This window comes from Phaseolus vulgaris, chromosome 2 (assembly GCF_000499845.2).
Source record: "Phaseolus vulgaris cultivar G19833 chromosome 2, P. vulgaris v2.0, whole genome shotgun sequence".
NCBI classification, from domain to species: Eukaryota; Viridiplantae; Streptophyta; class Magnoliopsida; order Fabales; family Fabaceae; genus Phaseolus; species Phaseolus vulgaris.
Genome location: NC_023758.2, coordinates 32,245,156 through 32,268,041, shown reverse-complemented (window position 1 = coordinate 32,268,041; position 22,886 = coordinate 32,245,156). Strand labels below are relative to the sequence as shown.

Sequence of the window (22,886 nt, the reverse complement as noted above, 5' to 3'; positions counted from 1 at the left end):
TTTCTTTCAAATGCAGTCTTCTGCTATAGTAACCAGCACAGCTTTTCATTAAAACAGTTTAAGATTAGTTTTATCCTAGTTAATATATCAGACTGATATCAAAAATATTTTATTAACACCCTTTAAGATTTGAGATCACTTGAGTGGTATTAATTGATGCTGCAGACGTGATATTTGGTGAGGATGTGACAGTGACTCTATATTATAATATATGATTCGTAATACACGTAAAACTGGTTATCTGTGTGTATATAAGTGGTTACTTATGTGACGTTTATGGTTATCCATTCTTCATGAAAAAAAATCATTTTTTAATAAAAATCATATATTACATCGGTTAGATGACTTAACCGATATAGGTTTCTCCACATATACTAACACACACAAAACTGATAACCCGTGTGTCTGTAAGTGGTTAACTATGTGATGTTTATGGTCACCCACTCTTCATGAAAAAAAATCATTTTTTTTATAATAAAAACCATATATTATATCGGTTACCAATGTAAAAATCATATATTACATCAGTTAAATGACTTTACCGATGTAGGTTTCTCCACATATAGTGTCACACACAAAAATGGTTACCCCGTGTGTATATAAGTGGTTACTTATGTGACGTTTATGACCCACTCACTCTTTATGAAAAAAAATCAATTTTTTTAATATGGGTCATATATTACATCGGTTAGATGACTTAACCGATGTAATATGGATCATTCTAAGTAAAAATATATATTACATCGGTTGTTTCTAAGAACCGATGTAATATATTCTTTTTTATCCTATTTTGAAGCTCGCGTTGCTCATTCGACCGCAATCTCACTCTGTTACGTCATTGTCACATTTGCAGGGTCAAATGTGTCTCTTGTGCAGAGGCCAACTCTTAGGCTCCGTTTGTTTCTGGAAGGAGAAAAACGCTTATTCAGTGTACGGAAATTGAAAATGTTTTCTCCCTCAAAACTTTTTTCGCAAATGTGTGAAGAAAGTTGTATGTATATATATATTTAATTAATTAATATTAATTTACTGTTTTATCCATATATTTTAAATTAAAATTATTTTTATTTTTATTTAAAACAGAATTATAATTTAAATATAAAAAATATAATTAAAATTATAAAATAAAATAACATAATTAATCATATTATATATATAATAAATTATAAACATAAATAATAATAATAATAAAATATAATTTTTAATAATAAAAAAATAAATTTATATAATAATTATATTAATTTAAAAAATTAAAATTAAAAATAATAATGTTATTTATAATAAAAATAAGTTTTTATCAAATATTTATAATACGATTTTAAATAAAAAATAATTATAATTTATAAATAAATAAATAAAATTAATTTTTAATAATTTAAAAACAGGCAAATATATAAAGTTACATTTTTATTAATTTAAAAAAATACAATTTCAATCGCATCACTCACAAACTTTCATAAACTTTTCTCACACTTTCCACTCTATTTATCTTAATCCAAACATCCTAACTTTCTTCACTTTATCTTCAAGTCATCTTAAATTCACTCCCTCATTTTCAATTTTTAATCCTCATTAAGATATTTCTCCACATAACATGAATCTAAATTTAACTCATCATTACAACACTTCATTTTTTTACTGTTTTCTTTCACTGCTGCTTTTACACCTTCACAAACAGTGTTATTTTGTGTACACAACACACTAACAATTTTGTAAGTTCATGGCGATTATTTTTGTGTGCATACATTGTGATGCTTTAACAGATAAAAAGAAGAAATGGAACACTGCAATGAAATGCATGGTGCATTATTCTTTTCTGGCGGTGTCATAATGTGCATATGCCAGCACCAACTGATATACGATAAGACGTTTCAGTTCCACTCCTTTTTACATTCTTTCAACTCCTGTTACTCCCTCCATTCCAAACCATTACAAACTAGTTATGTGTGCATGCTAGGTCTTGACCTTAATGTTTCACTTCTACTTTTTTAAAGTATAATTATAATTTCTACCTTATCAAAGTGACTATCACACTCATTATTGATTATTTGTTTGAATTAGGATGGGATAATTTTTTTATATAAAAATACAAAATTTATAAAAATTTAAAAACTAAATTAATTAAATAGTATAATCAAGTAAATAAAAGTCTTGATTTAATTTTAATAAAATAAATATACATTAGCATTAAAAGATAATTAATTATGAAGTATTTAATTTATAAAATTAAAATAATATACTAAAAATTGGTAGAATAGATTTTCTTTATACTTAAACATTTACTTTTTAAGAACATGAAATGGTACCACATTGTAGGTTACAAACCAAACCAAATAAAAAAATAAGGAACTAAAATTTATTGCTTTTTCCTCTTTTTATTATTTGGATTTGAAAAGTGAATTTGAAAGGAAAGTAGAAAGTGTAGAAACAACTTGATGAATGATTTAATAGATGTGATAAATTTTAGAAAAATTATTAAATAATTTAATATAAAAAAGTAAGAAATATAAATTATAACTAAAATAAATTTTTAAAAATGAATATTAATATTAATAAAATTCATATTAATAATTAAAATTAAAATTTATTTTTTATTTTCATTATTTATTTTATTATAATATAAAAAAAATATTAATACTTAATAAAAAAATTGAAATGATAATTTATATATATATATTAATATATATATAATTAAATTTCTTTGCAAACCTAAAAAAAAAGTTTAAACTCATGAAAAAAATATTATTTTTTTACTTTTTAATATTTTACTTTTCGTTTTCCAAACATTTTTTCAACTTTCATTGTCATGTTTCTCTCGTGCCATTTTCAGGCCTCGGTACAAACAATTCCCCCTTTTCTTTTTTCTGCATTTCCGTGAGTAGATGAGAAAAATAAACTCAAACATTGAAATAAAGATACAATTAACGGAAATGACCCAACATAAATCACAGAGTAGTTGAATGACTAATGGAATCTGATTGAAAATTTCTTGTAAGAATAAATTACAAAAATTTACACTTTAAGCAGCAATTTTTATTTAAATTGAATATTTTTTTTTAAAATGTATATATTTTCATCGTACAAAAGTAATAAATGATTAAAAAAATAATGTTTTCAAATAAATCTACATCAAGTAATGTTCTATGATCGAAAATTATAAGGACGAGAAAGAGGAGTATATATAAATTAATGTATTTACGACTGATTATATGTAATTATGAACAATAATTAAATACTAAAAATTTGTTAAGGGACTATAATTTTTTTCTGAAGACATGAATTAAAAATATAATTTAACTAAAATTATTATATGTACTTGTCATGTTAAATTAATAGTTTACATAGAAAATATAGATCACGTAATTATTTAACGATAATATTATATATACAAAAATATTGAAATAATAATGATTATTTTAATAATACTTTATATGAATGATTCAAATTTAAAGTTTAAAAAAAGTGAATTGCAGAAAAAAAATAAAATCCGAGCACTATGTTGAATCCTTTCATAAACTTCAACCCTGATATTTTAAAAATACATCCAATTTTCACTTTATTTTTAATTTTATCCTAATTGTACTTTTATTATTTCATCTTAATAATCCTTTCTATTTCAAGTCAATAATTAATTAAAATAGTAACATCCTTAATTTTATCTATATTTAATAATATATTATGTATATAATATCTAATTAACATATAAATTTATATAAATATTTTATATTTTTTCTTAAAATATATATTTTTTAGTAGGAATTTTAATATATATACAAAATATTAGAAGTAAAACATTTAAAATAAAAATATTTCATCATCTGACTGCTCACTGAGGAGCTTTATCACGTGCAATTTTATCTGCTCCCGTGTAAAATAACATGATCACCACAAATTACAGAAAACAAACACAAAACAAATCACAGAGTATGTACAGTATGGACAAAGAGGGGCCCAAATAGTACTTGAACTGGTTGCACAATTGCTGACGTGTCGGTGATCTACAAATTCCTTCAAGTCTCCTTCCTTCCATGTTGATGTTCGCTCGGTCGGCGGTACCTATGATTGCACTCCAATGCTCAAGTCAGTGCTTTGATTTAGATGTATTATTATAGAATGTCAAAAATGTACCTTGCTTCTTCTCAGAATGCTCTATTTATAGTACTTGGTTTATGGACCTTGACCCTTATCGACCGAATATCGGTTGTTAACTGATGTGTATAGCGGTTCCTTAATAATATACGAGGTGTATCTTTTAGTTTAATCGGTTTTATTTGTTATGTTAGAGATATTTTTTTGTATATTTCGGAGTGTGGGTTTACTCATTCAACACCATCGTAACCGTTGTTACTTACCATGTTTATATCCTTTAACTCGGGCGGTAAGTCATAGGGACCGAGACTGGTCCGTCCGATATTGACCGGTACACTTGCCCTCTAGGCTCGAAGAAATTAATTTCTGAAGAGCCAAATATGATCATTACACTTCTCGAGGTGGAATGTGATGATCAGGTGCATTAAATGTTTGGCAGGGATGTGGCGTTTGTTTTTTAAGAAAGAGCCGCCGCTTGAATGGGTACTGTACAATTAAATATCTTGGACGGTTGAGATGCAGTGTTGTTTCATATGTCGAGTAATGTTAACCATTGGATGGATATGAATCTAACGGTTTCGAATGGAGGACACACTTACTTCTCTCCTCCATAGTTTCCTATAAATATTTGTGCATTTGAATAGAGTAGGGTTTACGCTTTGCTTTCAAAGGATTTATTGAATGCTCCAAGTGCCGACCCTTTCAATCTTTCTTTCACTCTTTGTACTTTACTCAGGTTAGTAATGTCTTCTTCTTCTTCTTCCTATTCCTCTGATAGTGTTGTTAATGTCAAGTCTTCTGTCACTCGTGCTGCATCTGGCAGTGCAAGGAAAGTGAGTGGTTCATACCACTCAGTCGATTGATCGTTCGAGGGTCCGAGTTATAAGTGAGTCGACTCTTTTGTTTTAAAAATCCCTACTAACTTAAGGGATTCCAATAGTTTAGATAAATATTTATCCAAGAATTCCTTCATAAAACTCGATTGTTCTTCGGATGTGGTGATGGCTGATATTTGTGGTCACACCGACCGGGTTTGTCACGGTCCAGAAAACGCACCCCAATACTTTTTTTTTTGTTTATAATACCTTCTTTTCAGACCTGCATATGACCCTACCTTTTGATGATTTTACCATGAGGGTTCTTCGGATCCTCAATGTTGCTCATACCCAACTACACCCCAACTCTTAAGCGGCCTTTCAGGTGTTCCGAGTTCTTTGTGACATTTTCATTCTTATTCCCACACCACATTCATTCTTGTTTTATTATAGTACTCATTCGAGCAATCCTGTGAGTTGGCTATCTTTATCGAGCCGACCGAGGAATGTTCGTTTTGTAGCTTTCACTACTTCATACAAAAACGTTAAAGAAAATACTTCAAAATCTTCGTAGAGTCAGATGACCAAGATTACTTTTATAATACAGAAAGGCAAACAAAATTCCCTTTTCATTAGACCCAAAATCTGACCCAGCTTGGTACCTAGTCGAGGTCATCCATGTCACCGCTAGACCAATCGATCCTGGTTGTATTTGATCAACTTCCGTATAAGTTACCTACTCGAGAGCTGATAGCATTATACGGGTCGTCCAAGAAATGGGTGGATTTTAATGGTATGCAGATTTCTTATGTTTGAGTTTGTATTCGTTATGTTGATGTTGTTTAATTTCGTTTGTGTTTTGCAACTATCATTACTCAGATGAATCCTCTTTGGGAAGCTTTATGAATAATCTGAGGCGTTAGGCGGTCAACAGGAAGATAAGAAGCTTTGAGGTGATTGGAAAGGGCAACCCAATTGTTCCTATTGATGTGATTCCCGCCAGTGCTCCTGTTGCCCCCTCAGTCAGCCAAAAGAGGGGTCGACTGACCAAGACAACTCAAGTGGGTGGAGAGGCAAGGTCATTTTCCTCTCGACAGCCCTCCATGTTGAATCCCCTGCTGCAAGTGGCATAATGGCGTATAGTGTATATTGGTGGGGATGTCGATTTCACCATGGAGGAAACTAAGGAGAGGGAGAACCCTATCAACAATCATATCGAGCTAGAACCATCATTTGAGGATATTATAGAACCTCTTTAAATGATTTTATCCTGGACCCGGGTTGTGGGCTTGAAACAATGTTTAAACTTATTTAATGATTGATTCAATATTTTGTAATTACGTATTTGAATATATGCTCTTACTAGTCGATCAGTCAAGACAGTATCTAACTTGTTTGTTAATCTTGATTTGCTCCTATATCTTAATCTGGTTGACCGAGTATTTAAGTAGTGGCTACACACTGAAAATGACAGTCCTTACTTATATATACTTTCTAAATCAAACATCATCTAAAATCAAACAACCAATTCTAATCAAATATCACATTTCAAGTAATTCAAAAAACTATTCAAATACAATTAAACTCATTTATATTACCATTCAAACACTTTCAATTCTCAATTACAACACTTTCAATAACTTATTCACCTTTAAATCAATATACAATATTCAAAATCAACCATTTCAGTTAATATAATACTTTACTCTTAAAAGAGACAATCCTGCAAGAAAATTTGAGACTGATGACCACGTCACCACCACATCCAGATCTTCAAGCATAAGGTTCTATTGGAAATTTAAAACTAGTTTCAAGAAAAAGCGTGATGGCATTTCTATAACTATTTTAAATTTTCGGTGAAAAATAACGACAGTTATCACTACAACCGTTGTTAAAAATGAAGCTGAGCATAATTAACGACAGTTGATACACTGAACTGTCGTTAATAATAGAATTTGGGAACAAATAACGACAATTATTCTATTGAATCGTCGTTATAAAACTTAATATAATTGAAAACCCTCCCAGCCCGCGCTTGCACTCACTTTCTTCTTCTCCATTGAGCGTTGCTTGCGACTCCATAGCCGCCGCCACTAAGCTCTCCATTGCCGCCAACACCGTTCCTCAAGCTCTCCTCTATCCACGCAAAGCCTCCGGTTCACCACACACCCTCGCGTCGTCGCCAAATGTCTTCTCTTCTCTGTGTGCACAAGCAAACAACTACCTTCGATTCCTTATGCCAACCCTTCACCTATGCATGTCGGCAACACCTTTCGCACGTCGACAACACCTTCCTTCTGCACACCGCTAGCACCTCTACCACACGCTGCCACCACGGACTTGGGTCTAGAAGGTTAGTATTTTTAAGGTTTAGGGTTTTAAATTTTTTAATAAATATTTGAATGTATGTGTTGATTAGTTAATAGTTTAGGGTTTGTTGGAAGTTCATTTAGTGGATATTTGATGCAGTCCTGACATTGAAAAGAAGAGTGATAGATTTGGAGTTGACAAAAATTAGCATGAAGAAACTTCAAACGGCCATAACTTTTGATAGAGAACTCGAATGGAGACGCGTAAAAAATAAAAGATGCTCGAAACGAGGTAACGAATCACGTGGCCAATAACCAAAAGGTCCACCAAAATTCCAAAAATCTCTCGTTTACTATTATTTTTTATTTTTTAGTATTATTTAAGTATTTTTCAAGTATTTTGAGGTTTTAGTTCTCATACTTACACTTCAAGAAAATTTTGAAATTTTGCATGATGTTTCCTAATATAAATTAGAGATTTATCAAACTATTATGATTACATTACATTCACAAATTTATTACTCATACATTACATTACATAAAGTTATGTGTGTGTTATAACATGAAATCTTATTATTTCAGTGCTTATTCTGGATATAACATGTCGAGTGGGAGAAGTGCAAGTGCAAATGCAAAGAAACTCACTTGGATGCACCTTAAGGTAATCATGTATAACACTTTAAAATGACATAAAACTTTTTCATATATTTATAAAACTTTTTGTAGACTTTCATATTTAAATTATGATATTACATGCATTATTGTTGTAACATCCCTATATTTTTCCACATCTAAAAAAAACTATAATCTATATAAAATATTAAAATGAATATATAAACATAATACAAATATGTCCACAACCCTTTCTTAAAATATTTCAAGACATATTTCTCTTCATAAGACTTTTAAATATCTACATAAATCTAAAACAAATAGTCAAATTTCAAATAAACTAATTTCATCATCCAGCTTCTCACTAAGGAGCTCTATCACCTGTAACATCATCTGCTCCCGTGTAAATACACGATCATCACAGATAAAGAAACAACACAAACAAATAACAGGGTAAGCTAGCTATATAAAACAAAATTCTATAAAATTTCAATTTGAAATTTTTAAAACATAAATCATCAAGTCTCATATAAATTCTCAAATCCTCAAGTCTCATACAAATTCTCAAATCATCAAGTGTCTATTAAAATTCAATATTCATCTTTCACATGTCAGACTTCCACTGACTCATCTCACATAGACACTTGACTCTACTTCCGGAAGACTCATGTATTGAATTTAGAATCCTGAGACCTGCACCTGTCATACTACTGCTGTGAAATCCACACAGCCATGCGCATAATTATCTTAGTATCTCATCATCTCATTCACTCATATGACAGGGTAAATTCATATGACCTGAAAGACTAGATTATATTTCAAACCCCAAACAAAGTCAAATGAACCTACATCAACTCTCACAACTGAATAACTTCATCTATGTGATTCCATTATATCAGTAGAGTCAGGATGTCTCATTACGGGCTTGACAGATCAATACACCCTAACAACAATCTCACCATGGTATTTCCTTTTCTGAAAATACTATGTCTTGATCTTACTTTCACATCATTGTACACTTCATTTAACACATCAATACACCATTCAATCATAACATATAATTTAAACTTTCTAACAATCCAAATATATCCAAAAAGTTATTTAACAATAATAATCCAAAATAAACTATGCTAAAATAATAATAATAGTAATATCTATATGTGTATACATAATTGGATTGATTGAAAATATTTTAGTGTGAGCTAAATGACACCAAAGTGCATCTAGTACTTTTGGATTGATCGAAAATATTTTAGTTTGATCTAAATTACACCAGAGAGCACCCAGGAAATTTGGATTGAACGAAAATAGTTTAGTTTGATCTAAATGACACCAGAGAGTACCCAGTAAATTTGGATTGATCAAAAACAGTTTAGTTTGATCTAAATCACACCAGAGAGCACCCAGGAAATTTGGATTGATCGAAAAGAGTTTAGTTTGATCTAAATCACACCAAAGAGCACCCAAGAAATTTGGATTGATCGAAAAGAGTTTAGTTTGATCTAAATCACACCAGAGAGCACCTAGGAAATTTGGATTGATCGAAAAGAGTTTAGTTTGATCTAAATCACACTAGAGAGCACCCAGGAAATTTGGATTGATTGAAAAGAGTTTTGTTTGATCTAAATCACACCAGAGAGCATCCAAGAAATTTGGATTGATCGAAAAGAGTTTAATTTGATCTAAATAACACCAGAGAGCACCCAGAAATAACAAAGTCCATGCTATAGCTGAAAATTTCTCTCAATCCACATCAAACAATCCAATACTCAACAACATTAAAATTGTATAACAACAACCATATATCAAATTTCACATTTAAATCTCAGTCAATTTCTAATATATTTAAAACAAACAATCCTGGAAGAAAGTTTGAGACTGGTGACCACGTCACCCCCCACATCTAGATCTTCTAGACTAGTGTTCTATTAGAAGTTAAGGTTAGCTTCCCTTACCTGAAATTTAGCATATACTCGCTAAGAGCTCCAAATCCACCAGGAACTTAAAGGTAACATAATCTGCACCACAAAGTCCTAATAAAAAATCTAATTATATCATTAGGCCCCTGAGCTAACAGAGATTAACCACCCTGAAGTTAAAAAGGTCACATGCAAAGCAAAGACAAAAACAACCTAACAAATTCAAAATTTGACTCAAAGAGAAAAGCAAAAATGAACTTACTCTATCAGAGATTCTGATCGGGCAGTCTTGTAGTACTCACTGCCAGGAGTCTGATGGTGGACTCTGATCGTCGAACTGATAAACGAGGAAGTCAGAATCTTAGAGAGAAGAGAGAGGAAAGGAAAAGAAATTTCTAGAGAGATGGTAGTTCTTTTTAAAATGAGACTTGAATAACATAATTTCTATTTATATGCTCTTTTAAATTTAATAATAAAATATTCAGGTGTCATTTTAATTTTACCACTTCTACTCTAAGACTATTTTTCTCGATCCTTACAATTGTTATGGAAATTTGATATTTTATGTAGGATTAGAGTGAGTATATAATAATAAAACATTTTTTTAAAAAATACACTTATAACGACAGTTCCCATTGGAACTGTCTTTAAAAGCCAGCCAAAAGCACTTACAACAACAGTTCCATACTAGAACCGTCATTATAAGTGTTTTTTTTTTTCATTTATTTGATAGAATGACAATTTTTACATGTGTCGTTAATGTAGTTTTGTAACGACTATTCTAGAACTATCGTTATAAACAACTGATTTATAATGACACCCGCAATAACGACGCTTCCACAACCATTTTTATATGTCTTTTTAATCGTTGTTAAAGAACTTTTTTGTAGTAGTGTCACTAAGAGCTCCAAATCTACTAAAAGATTAAAGGTAATTAACCTGCACCACAGAGTCCTGATAAAAAATATAATTATATCACTAGGACCCTAAGCTAACAGAGATTCACCCTGAAGCTAAAAGAGTCACATGCAAAGTATAGACAGATACAACCTAAAAAGTTCAAAATTTGACTTAAAGAGAAGAACAAAAATGAACTTACTCTATCAGAGATTCTGATCAAATAGTCTTTTAGACCTCATTGTCACAAGTCTAATGGTGAACTCCGATCGTCAAACTTATTAGAGAAGATTATAATCTTAGAGAGAATGGAGAAGAAAAAAAAAAACTTATAGAAAGATGGTGATTATTTTAAAATGAAACCTAAATAACTAAATTTTCTATTATATGATCTTTTTATTTAATAATAAAATATTCAGGTGTTATTTAAAATATATCACTTGTATTCTAAAGTTATTTTCTAGCTCCTTCCAAAAATTAGTTTTTGTGTAAGTATTAATATTTGCATTCTATTAAAAATAAAATATTGTTTAAAAAATACTAACATTGAGTGAAGTTGTTGGGTTAAAAAAGGTTGAGAGGGTTGAGCAAACATTCTAATAATATATATGCGAGTAACAAAAACAATGGTGAACAATAGTTGAGTGACCAATTTGATTACAAACTGCATAGGGTTAATTTGAAGTTTTCAAAGTAACGTCTATCGTATAAAAACAATAATTACAAATAGTAAATTAGTAAAATTAATTAAAAAATTATTTAAAATTTAAAAGTGGTTTTTAAAGTTTTTTAACAAATAAATGAAAATATAGTTTATCCAGATTTTAATTACAGAACACTTGAGAGAGTAAAATAAATTAAAAATCATTTTATAGTTTAAAACTGATTGAGAAAGATATATAAGCCGTTTTAGTATTTCAATAACTTTTCTCGAAAAAAAATTATCAAATTATAAAAAATAATAAATTGTAATAGTAATTAAATTAGAGACAATTTTAAAAATTAAAAAAAAATTTAAATTAATTTCTTTTATTGTTAAATAGTTTTTAAATTAGTATCTAATTAGCTACCAAGGTTTTAACTAACAATTATTTAGATTCTAAATTTGGTAGAAAAAACCTTAGTTGCTAATTAGATATCAATTTAGAAACCATTTAATAATAATAAAAACTAATTTAAAAATTAAAAATTTATATAATCACTAAAATGATATTTAATTTAATCACTATGATAACTAATTATTTTTGGTCTCTAAAATCGATTTCTATTTCATGATTTTATTGTAATGTTTGTAAAATATATATAATTTTAATTTTATCTTTAATTTGATATTAACTATCAATTTCCTTATTTCAAATAAAGCATTAAATATTTTAATTACTTTGCTAAACTTGTTTAAATATGCATGATAGATACATTAATTGATCATTATTACACATTACACAGAATAAAAAGTCTTAAAGAGAGAAGTAAGATAATAATGTCAATGTCATGGATTTGCTCAAATAAATAAAGAGAAATATAAAATAAATAGTTCAAAAATATTATTAAATGAAAATTAATTTTTTTAAAAATATAATTAATTATTATATTAATTAAATTAAATATTATTTAAAAAATAAAAAAAATAATATAATATTTAAAGTAGATCCGTTATTAATAAAAAAATATAAATTAATATTAATTAACTACCAATACCAACGTTTTAATTATTAAGTTTAAAAATTTAAATTTAAATTAATTAATAATTAGATCTAGTTAATTAAATATTAATTTATAAATTTTTATTAATAAAAAATATTTTAGATATTAATATTTTTTTAATTTTTTAATATCAAATTATTAGTTAATATATTAACTAATTTTTATATGTTTAAAATTAATTTTTATTTAATAATGAAAAATAATACTTTTTAAAATCAGAAAATATATTAATTTAAATATTATTACTACAGAATTATAATTCATTAAATACAAATAATTTTGTATTAAAAAGTTAATTAAAGGTTGAGGTGGACCTTGGCCCCAACTCCTACTAGCCTACGTCCGTCTCTGACACGATATTACTCGATGAAGCAGAACAAAAAGATAATGATGAAGAATGATTAAAAAACATTACTAATTAAAAAATTAACAAGAACGTTAAATCCTGTAAAAACTTAATAATACCATATTTATTCCGTTTTCCTCATTTTACGTCAAACATTAAATACATGATATCGAAAGTTCTAAGTTTGCCAGATGTGCATAGTCTCAGTCCTTTTATTATTTAATAAATTAGTTAAAAAATAGATAATTGGGTTTAAGTTTTGAAGAATAATTAATGTTTCCTTAAAAGAAATAATTAGGGAGTGAGAGAGTAAGGTAGTAATGGCATGGGTGGGTGGAACATGAGGGTAATATCCGTCTCAATTGAGTGAAGACAGAATACACTAGCGTGGTGCATTAGGTGAACCCAATATGGCCATCTCAATAAATGATTGTTTTTCAGCCCTAAATTTTCACTTTTCACTATCCATTTCCCTTTTCTTCTCTTTTCTTCTCTTCTCTTCTCTTCTCTTCTCTCTTCTCTCTCTCTCCCAAGGGAAGGACAAAAACAAGTTTCTCCTTCACCCAACCATTTAACCTTTCTTTCTCCCTCTCTTTTTGAGCAAGTGCAACAAAGCATCTAGCTGCATCAGAGAAGTGTATCTGGTTAAGAGTTGTGAGGAGAAGTTAAAGAGAGTATGGAATGGATGATAGGGGTGTGTGTTGTGATGGGGATGTTGGTGATGAGTTGGTGGATTCTACTATATGGGAAGAAGAATGATGAGAAGACGGTGGGAAAAGGGAAAATCCCAAAAGGGAACTCAGGTTGGCCTTTACTCGGAGAGACCCTTGATTTCATTGCTTCTGGCTACACCTCAAACCCTGTCACCTTCTTGGAAAAACGCAAGTCTTTGTAAGCTTCTATCCCCACCACACATGGCTATATACATATATGTGGATCAATTTTATTTCTGCTAACTTTCTTTTGCTTTTTCCATTTTCATCCTTTCATTTTCCACGACACCAGTGACATGCATGTCTATCTAATATGCTTTCAAAATTCCAATGCTTTTTTCTTCTTCTGTGCATGCCTATCTAGCATGCATCCTCATCCATTTGTCAATTTTCCAAAGTGAATGTTCTTTGGAATGTTATTGCGTACACACACACATATGAAATAACGAAAAAAATGAATCGAAGCCGCACAAGTTTTTTTTGTCCACCGGAACCATATGATGTTCCTCTCTAGTTGTCTATTCCTTGTGAAGGCCCAATTTTTTAAGATGTCTAAGCTCCTTTACGATGTTCGCATGTGTTGCTCACAATTTTGTCCTCCTGGCCCACATGTTAGTTAAGGACTATTAGTTCAAGTGATGGTGATGGACTATTGTTTCCCTTAATTAACATTTTCGATTTCAGTTGCTTTACACAATTTTCTCCCCTAATCTGTTCCATTTTTTTAAAAGATATAAAATGATTTCGTACTATTTTCTGTCAATTTCTTATTCAAAAATATTAGATTTTCAGAATGTTTTCATAATATGTGCTTTACAAAAGATAGAAATAGGTGAGAGATTGGATAGATGTTTTTTCTCATTTAAAAAAAAATAAAATTCTCCCTAACTTTAGCATTTTTTAGGAGGGCAAATGATCTTTCTCTATTTCAATTTTTTTTCCTGGTTTTAGTTTTTTTTAATTGAACAACCTTTTTTTTAACAGAAAAGTAAATACTTTTATCTTAAAATAATAATAATATAGATAAATGTTAAGGGTTAAATTTAAAATTTTAAAATACTATAAAAATATTCATAAAATTACATAAATAAAAAATTATTGTTTGAGGCTTTGACAGAAACTTTTTTTTGAAGAAAATAAGTAAACTTTTTAGAAAATTTGGTTTTCAAACATCCATTTAGTGAAAAATTTAAGCAACTTGTATCTAATTGATTTACTTTGCAGTTTTTAGTTTTTAAAAGTTAAGTTCTTATGTTTTATGTTTTTTATTGGCACCCTCTTGTATTAAATTCAACAAATGAGTGATACTTGGGAATACGGGCTCACTTGGACTAAGCTTTGTGTTTTTACTGAGAAATGTATCTATATTTAGCTTTGTTCGTTACGGGTGAGAGAAGAAAGAACAAGAGGGGACGGAAAAGAGTGTATTGGGTCCATTACTTAGTTTGGAATGGATCATGAAACGAAGGAACGAAACAGGATTTGGTTTCCTTTAAATTTGGAAAATGAGTTAGTAAAAAATAATACTCCACAGTATCGTTGTTGTGTTTGTATACCTTCTCTAGTATTACAAGTTTTCAGGAAAAAAAAAAGCACATTGAGTTCAAAATTTTGACACATTTATCAATCATTTTGCTTGTCTTTCTCGTACTAGAATTTTTGAACGATGGAGAGGAAACACACTCATATTTTTATGTAAATTTAACTGCTATAAGTGACTGGAGAAAGGTGAGTTTTAAAGAAGAACGAGATTGAAAATAGTGCTCCTTGTTTATGCTAACTTCTAAAAATCAATTGAATTAGCGTTATCAATGCACCCCCGTGATCTAATAATAAATGTCTACCCCCTTGTGGTCCTGCTTGCGCTCACATAGCCTCATTCTTAAGAGATAAGGGCACACATTTTGGAAGAAGAAAGAGCAGAAAAAGCCTGCTTCTGCAGTAACTACAACTAGCTAGAGTAGATTGCCTCTTGAACTGTGTGGAAGGGAATGTGATATATTTTGATCCCTCCCTGCCACTGTATCTATGAGCAGCAACTATACATATACATTCTTAGCCTTCCCTTAATAAATACTGCAACAAAACTCAGAAAAAGTAACAAGGTGTTTATATTATATAATCATTTTCTTTTGTGTGTATAGGTACGGGAATGTGTTCAAGACATGCATTTTGGGAAGCAATGTCATAATATCGACTGACCAGGACGTGAACAAGGTGGTTCTGCAGAACCACCAGGCCAACTTCGTCCCTGCTTATCCAAAATCGATTAGAGAATTGATGGGAGAACAATCCATACTCAAAATGAACGGGACCATGCATAAGAAAGTGCACACACTCATCGCAGGGTTTCTCCGATCCCCACAATTCAAAGCTCGAATCACCAGAGACATTGAACACACTGTCAAACAGTGCTTCGCTTCTTGGACGCCCCACCAACCAATATACGTTCAAGATCAACTCAAAAGGGTTTTTTTTCTTTTTCATTATTTTCTCTAGCCCTTCTTTCCTTATCCCTTACTTTTCTCTCGCTTCAACCTTTTCCTTTGTGCGTGTATATCAGATTACATTTCCTGTTTTGGTCAAAGTTCTGATGAGCGTTGGTCCCGGTGAAGAATTGGACTTCCTGTATAGAGAATTTGCAGAATTCATTAAAGGGTTGATTTGTTTACCCCTCAAATTTCCGGGAACAAGACTATATAAATCCTTGCAGGTCCCATAAACTATACCTAACTATATTACTTCTGTTATTGTTCTATGTTTATAGAATAAATTAATACATATATACATGACGGCTCAAAAGCTTTTTATACTATGTTTTTAACCTATCAGAATGTTGTAATATTTATCTCAAAAGTCATAAAAAAGTTGTTTTTGATTGGCTAATTGTGTAAGACTTTTATCTTGACAGCATACGTCTAAAAAACTCATTTTTTATATTATTAACCTAGTATGTCATTAAGTTATAAAGGGAATACGTCTTATCTGTAATCTATATAAGAAAAAATTTATAATAAAGTTTTACTTTTGTTATGTACTTATGTGTGTGAATTGTGCAGTCGAAAGATAGGATGGTGAAGATGGTGAGGAAGATAGTAGAGGAGAGGAAGAAGCTGATGAGAGATAACAATGGAGATGAGGAAGGTAATGCAGTGAATGATGTATTGGACGCACTATTACGGGATAAGGGTGACTCCAGCTCAAGCGCAGGCTTGAGTCCTGAAATGATTAGCCAAAACATCATAGAGATGATGATACCAGGGGAGGAAACACTTCCTACAGCTATGACCATGGCCATCAAGTTCCTCACTGACTCCCCTCTCGCTCTATCTAAACTTCAGGTTCCTTCAAAATCAATAATATATACGTAAATAAAATTTTACTATGATGCTATAGCAAGGGAAAGCTATGATACTATGATAAAATGAAACATTTTATTTTACTTGTCGAACGGAACGGAAACAGTTGGTAGTTGCGACTGAAGATTGGTTTGAGTCCCTACCAAGGGTGGTCCACTTTGGTGTGGACCCGGATTTTCTGGTTAAACCAAAAACCAAATTCCCATTTAACATACCATGACAATTATTTAGGAAGCTAGCAAGGTTTCTGTAGGTAAAAAATTTGTTAAATTTCAACCAGATTCAGATTCTACCTTTTTTTATATGTTTCATCCTATATTAGTATCTGTTTGATCCCATCACGATTAAAACATCGATTTCTGAAACAAAATTCCAGCCAGTTTTATGGTGAACGACAAATAAAAGTTTTGGGTGTGATCTGCTATAGTAAGCTATATTATCTTCTCTCTTAAATAATTGACATAGGATGTTACATTGGGAAGTTTTTTGGTTTTGTGAGAGCTATGCCCTAGAATGGTTTTTAACTTGACTAAGAAGTCGCTTTCCAAATCAGCCCTATAAAACGCACACGAGGGAGTGTGGGCCTCACATAGTGTGAGAGTGCATCAACGGCTGAAAAATAGCTCCATTAATTGAATTTCTGCCGCAAAGGACCCATCTACTGCATGTCACATTAACACAGTTTCAACGAAAAAACTTAAAAGTGATTGACATATTGTACTTAGTTTCTAAAATGAAATATGAAATATAGTTTCTAAAACAATTATTCTAAAGTTGAGAATCATATCAGGTATTGAATGACACTGTACAAATTTACACTGTTAATCCATTTTAATTAAATTCATGAATACTTATTCTCTCCTTTTCTTCGATGCCGACATGTGAACCCTTGTTGAGTACTCCATCCCCAGCGTTGCCAATTGCCACATATAAATTGTAGTACTATAGTACTTCATTCACATTTTTTTATCCTTCTTTTTGTCAACTTACTTATCATTTCCCTACGGCTTTTTGTACCTTTCTCTCTGGGTCTATACTAGCGTATGAGTGCCCATGAATAATTTTTTTTTTTTTCTGTTTATGAATTCCCTGCACGTACCCTTCACTTTTGGGAGGGTACTGAGAACGAACCGACGTTTCAAAAATTGAAAGCTGGTATTTTTCATTTATGGTATTTTCACAGAATTAATTATTAAATAGTATTTCCATATTTCACATGAGGTAACTCAAACAAGTCTATTCTGACAACATTCACCAGCGAACCCTGAAGTTAGTAAATTGGCTAAAGTATTTTGCTAATGTTTGGAAGGAAGTTTTATATTTGGTTAAGCTAATTTTATTCCATTTTCTTATCAGGAGGAGAACATGGAACTGAAGAGGCTGAAGACTAATTGCTCAGAAGATTATTCATGGACTGAATACATGTCACTGCCATTTACTCAAAATGTGAGCCTCTAATGTTTAGCTACCACATGCAAAATCAGCTGATAATAATGCATAACGATTTTTCGTATGACATTTTTGTTCATTGTTTTTCTTTTATTTCCTTTCTAAAAGGTTATCAGCGAAACTCTCAGAATGGCCAATATTGTCAATGGCATTTGGAGGAAATCGGTCAATGACATAGAAATTAAAGGTGAGTTCTTTACAAGAGGTAATGGTATTGTTGGCCTCCTATAATGCATATAGAGAAAAAAAAATTCTGATGCATGCAGTTTCGCCATTCTGCATATCCAGGGTACCTAATTCCGAAGCACTGGTGTGTCATGGCATCTCTTACCTCGGTTCACATGGATGAGAAGAACTATGAAAACCCTTTTAAATTTGATCCATGGAGATGGGAGGTGAACTTCCAATGCCATATCTCATCATGTTTATTAAGGAATACTAACTAGTTCATAATTACTGCAGCTATTCTAACACTCAATTTGGTTGCAGAAAATTGGAGCTGTGACTGGTAACAACAGCTTCACCCCATTTGGCGGTGGACATAGATTATGTCCTGGATTAGAACTCTCCAGGCTAGAGCTCTCTATTTTCCTTCACCATCTTGTCACTACTTACAGGTCAGACAAATATTACATGTGTATAATTGCTTTATTCATGATCGATTATTTTAGTGAGTAATTGGTTTTAATTACCATGCAGGTGGGTGGCTGAGAGGGATGAAATCATCTACTTTCCAACTGTCAAGATGAAGAGGAAGCTCCCAATTAGCTTGGAACCCATTAACGCTTGACTGGATTGGATTACAACATCAAAAAACTGGGGAGAGACGTAACTGTACTTGCTTATATCTTAACCTATAGGGTAAATTATTGCAAATAAAGGGGTTGTAGCCACAGAAGGAGAGCAGAATGAATAAAAAGAGACTTGAAATAATATTTTTCTTAAATGAGACTCACATCCATAAGCATTCATAAGTGTTCTTGTATAACTCTATCACACAATCATAGATATGTAATAACATAACTTAAAGTGAAGAGAAGAGACCAAGATGGTGGTCATGAAGAAAATGGGATAATGTATTATTGTGTTAGCTGTTAGCTGTTATGTCACATCTGTTTTGAGAGGAGAAAGGTACCTGAATCCATTTTGGAAAAGAGAATGCAAGTGGGGATGACTGAAGCTAACTCTCACATCGTGAGTTAATTGATTTGTGTTTCATGCCAATGCAAGGGTTGTGGTGGGTTTGTTCTGCATGTGGGTTTTGCGGTACATTTGGTCCCATACCATGACACTACCTCGTGCTCCACTACCCCCTGTTACTATCTCATCAAATAGTGGACTCCTAGTACAACTCTAGTACCAGCACAATCATTCTGCAATCACCATCATCAAACTCTCAACATTACCGTCTACTTAACTAGTATTACTGCACAAATAATTAGGTTTATACTTCACATTATATCACCCACGCTAATATTTTAGAAACATGCATTGTAAACACTATAAATATGCCAACCCTACAAAGTACGTGTGACCTCTGCCATGCCTGATGATTGTTACGGTTTGGATTAAGCCTGTTTTTGTGTATATAGATACACTCTTTATTCAGATAGAAGGAGGAGTGAAAGTTAGAAAAACGAAACATAAATTACGGGAAAACGATGACAACTTTTTGCACTATTTAGAAAGTATTTACGAAGAAAGTGAATAGTAATTGTTTTCTTTCATATTAAAAATATATATGATTCATTATACTTTTAAATATTTTACTACATGAACGTTAAATTAAATTATAAATATAATTGATAGTTTTTTTAATAATTATACTATTATTATTTTATTAATATATATTTTTATATTATGATCAAATAAATAATTAGTTATAAATAAAGCAAAATAATTTAATATATTAACTTATTTATTAATATATGTTTTTTAGGAAAAAATAAATAGTTAAAAATAAATAAAATAAAATAAATAAATTTAATATTTTATTAATATATATGCTTTTATATTATAATAAAATAAATCATCTAAGTAATAATTAAAATTTAATTAATTAATCTAAATTTTTAATATTTTATAAAGTAATTATTTTCACATATTATTATTTTAGTATATATACATTTTTTAGTTACTAAGATTAGATAGTAATTTTTTACTTGAATTTAATTTTTTTTACTATATACACCAACAAACTATTTTATTACATTAATCATATTTACTACTAATTTTTTATTCACTCTAGACTCTTTTATCCTTAAGTTAAACAATCTCACTTACTTTTTTTTTCTTTTTCATTCTTCTTCTAATCAAACAAGAAAGGAAGTAAAGGAAAGAAAAGGGAAAAAAATGAAAAGTTAAATTATTTTTATTAAAGAAAAAATATTACAAAAATTTATATATTAATATATCTAGAAAATATATTTTAAAATTTAAAATCAAATTTAAATTAAAATAAAAAAAATTGCAAAATTTTAATAAATAAAAAAAATATAGTTTACCATAAAAATATACTAAAATAAAATATAAAAATATAAACAAATCATGTTTCTTTTATTTATTATTTTGATATTTTATTTTAATTAATTATTATTTGAATATAAAACATATATAAACAAAAAATTATGTTTATTTTATTTTATTTCATTAACTTTGAATATTTATATTCTAATTATTCATTTATAAAAGTAAATTTCATATCTCATCTCATCTCATCTCTCATTTCATCTCATATCTCATTTCTCACATCACATCTCATCTCATATCTTATTTCTCATATCACATCTCATATCTCATACCTCATATAGCACTATTTTAACTTTTATTTTTCCATCTAGCACCATTTTTTCCCATGGTTTCATATTGTATTTTCGAAAAAAAAAAACCTCTTAGAATTTGGTTTTTGAGGATGATATTTTTATAATTTTTTATTTCTTTGTCTAGAGTAAATGGAAAAAAAATCTAAAATAGAATAAAAATAAATTTAAGAACTAATAAAATAAAATAATTTTTAAAAAGGAATTAATAAATTAAAAAGAATTGATAATTTTAATTTTGGATGCATAAAAAAATAAATGTATTTGATTGTAAAAAATAAATATTTTTAATGTTTAAAATAGTTAGAAATATAATTATTAAAAAAGAAATGAGTTTTTATAAAATAAACATAAAAAGTAATAAATTAAAAATGTTTAGTTTAAAAAAAAAATTTGTGAATGGAGAAAAATAAAATATTAAACCCTACAACAACATAAAAGTTGAATCTATAAACATAAATTATTATTTATTATTATTATTATTGATGATGTAATCATGTTAATTTCAAGTAAAAATACAATACATAATTATAAAAAAAAAACAAAGTCAATTAATATTAATTAGTAATGGACACACAGATAATATTGAAATGAGAAATTGAAGTTGCTTATTAATAACAAATGTCGGTAAGGTTCTTGTTGTTACTGATAATAATTTGTTGCAGCTACAAATGAATGTCGATAAGGATCATGTTGTTCATTGTTGTAATTAGTTGCAGCTGGAAATGTGGGCTCTGATGGTGACCTTTTTTGTGCGTATATAGTAATTATGGCACTGACCAAAAATATATTGAATTGGCCATGTGATAAGTGTCTAATTTTAGTAATATTTCATATTAAAATATAAACACTTATGAGGATTTATTACTAATTTACATATAAAAATAATCTCTAATTTATGAATTTATACTTTTTTACATTTTTTATGATCTTTATTTGAATAAGAGCATTTTATTCCAAATTTTGTGTTAATTGCATGTTTATATGGAGGATTGAAGATTTGGAGTAAAGAAGAATGATTTAAGCTAAAAAAGAGAAAGCTGGAAGGTCCCAAAATGGAGAAAAGTGTCGAAAAAGTCAATTTTGCAACAAGAGATTCTCACTCAAGCGACAATGCTACAGGACAGTTTTCGGAAATCGACGCCTATCTCGCTCAAGCAAGAATTCCTCGTTTGAGCGATAATGCGTCAGACAGATTGAACTTTTTTATGTTTTATCACTTAGCCCATCAACACGACACATGAAGCGACCTAACTCTAGAAAATTAGATTAAATAGTGGGCTAGAGACTCAACCCTAGTGTGCCAGATTGAGAGAAAAACACCATTGAGTGAATTGTAACCCAATTGAAAGGATGGAAGGTGCTAGAAGTATGCGTGACTAATTCTACCTTTAGGATTGTGAGTAACCTGCTCGAACTCTTATGTATTAAGGTGATATCTTATATTAAAATATTCAGTTCTTGATTGATTATTGGTATTGTTGTTTTACTTCTAAATTTCCATGACAAATTGAGAATCTTAAATCTGACCGAGAGGTATTTTTAGGGTTCGGACCTAAACAACAATACTTAACATATAACATATTTGAGTGCTAGAGATAGACTTGAATTAATGTTAATTGTCATTAACGTCTGAATATGATTCTAAGTTGTTTTTATAAGTATGCGAGAGACCGATATTTCAGAAACATTCTTAAGGATTTTATATGCGAGAGATCGATATAAAAAAAAATTCACGGGCATCAATTTCAATCAAAGAACTTAATATTGACATGCTAATCAAAATATATGAAAGTGAGAGAGATGAAACCTAAACCCTATTTTTCCAACTTGAAGCAACTAATTCTTTGTATGT

The 22,886-nt window shown here is 29.9% G+C and overlaps 1 protein-coding gene across 1 annotated transcript; it reads left to right on the top strand.

The window, feature by feature from the left end:
- Positions 1-13,010: 13,010 nt before the first annotated feature.
- LOC137811510 (3-epi-6-deoxocathasterone 23-monooxygenase CYP90C1-like) lies at positions 13,011-19,158 on the top strand. Its single transcript, XM_068613295.1, has 9 exons — positions 13,011-13,582; positions 15,549-15,873; positions 15,968-16,117; positions 16,464-16,745; positions 18,120-18,209; positions 18,321-18,399; positions 18,501-18,607; positions 18,702-18,829; positions 18,912-19,158. The coding sequence occupies exons 1-9, from the start codon at positions 13,368-13,370 to the stop codon at positions 19,000-19,002; spliced, it is 1,467 nt and encodes a 488-aa protein (XP_068469396.1). The 5' UTR covers positions 13,011-13,367; the 3' UTR covers positions 19,003-19,158.
- The last annotated feature ends 3,728 nt before the right edge of the window (positions 19,159-22,886 follow it).

Bases quoted from the DNA above. Each gene is read 5' to 3' on its own strand.
- LOC137811510 (XM_068613295.1), top strand. From the start codon at position 13,368: ATGGAATGGATGATAGGGGTGTGTGTTGTGATGGGGATGTTGGTGATG. The intron at 16,746-18,119 runs GTTCCTTCAAAA...TTTTCTTATCAG, and splicing joins TCGCTCTATCTAAACTTCAG to GAGGAGAACATGGAACTGAA. The intron at 18,608-18,701 runs GTGAACTTCCAA...ATTTGGTTGCAG, and splicing joins TTGATCCATGGAGATGGGAG to AAAATTGGAGCTGTGACTGG.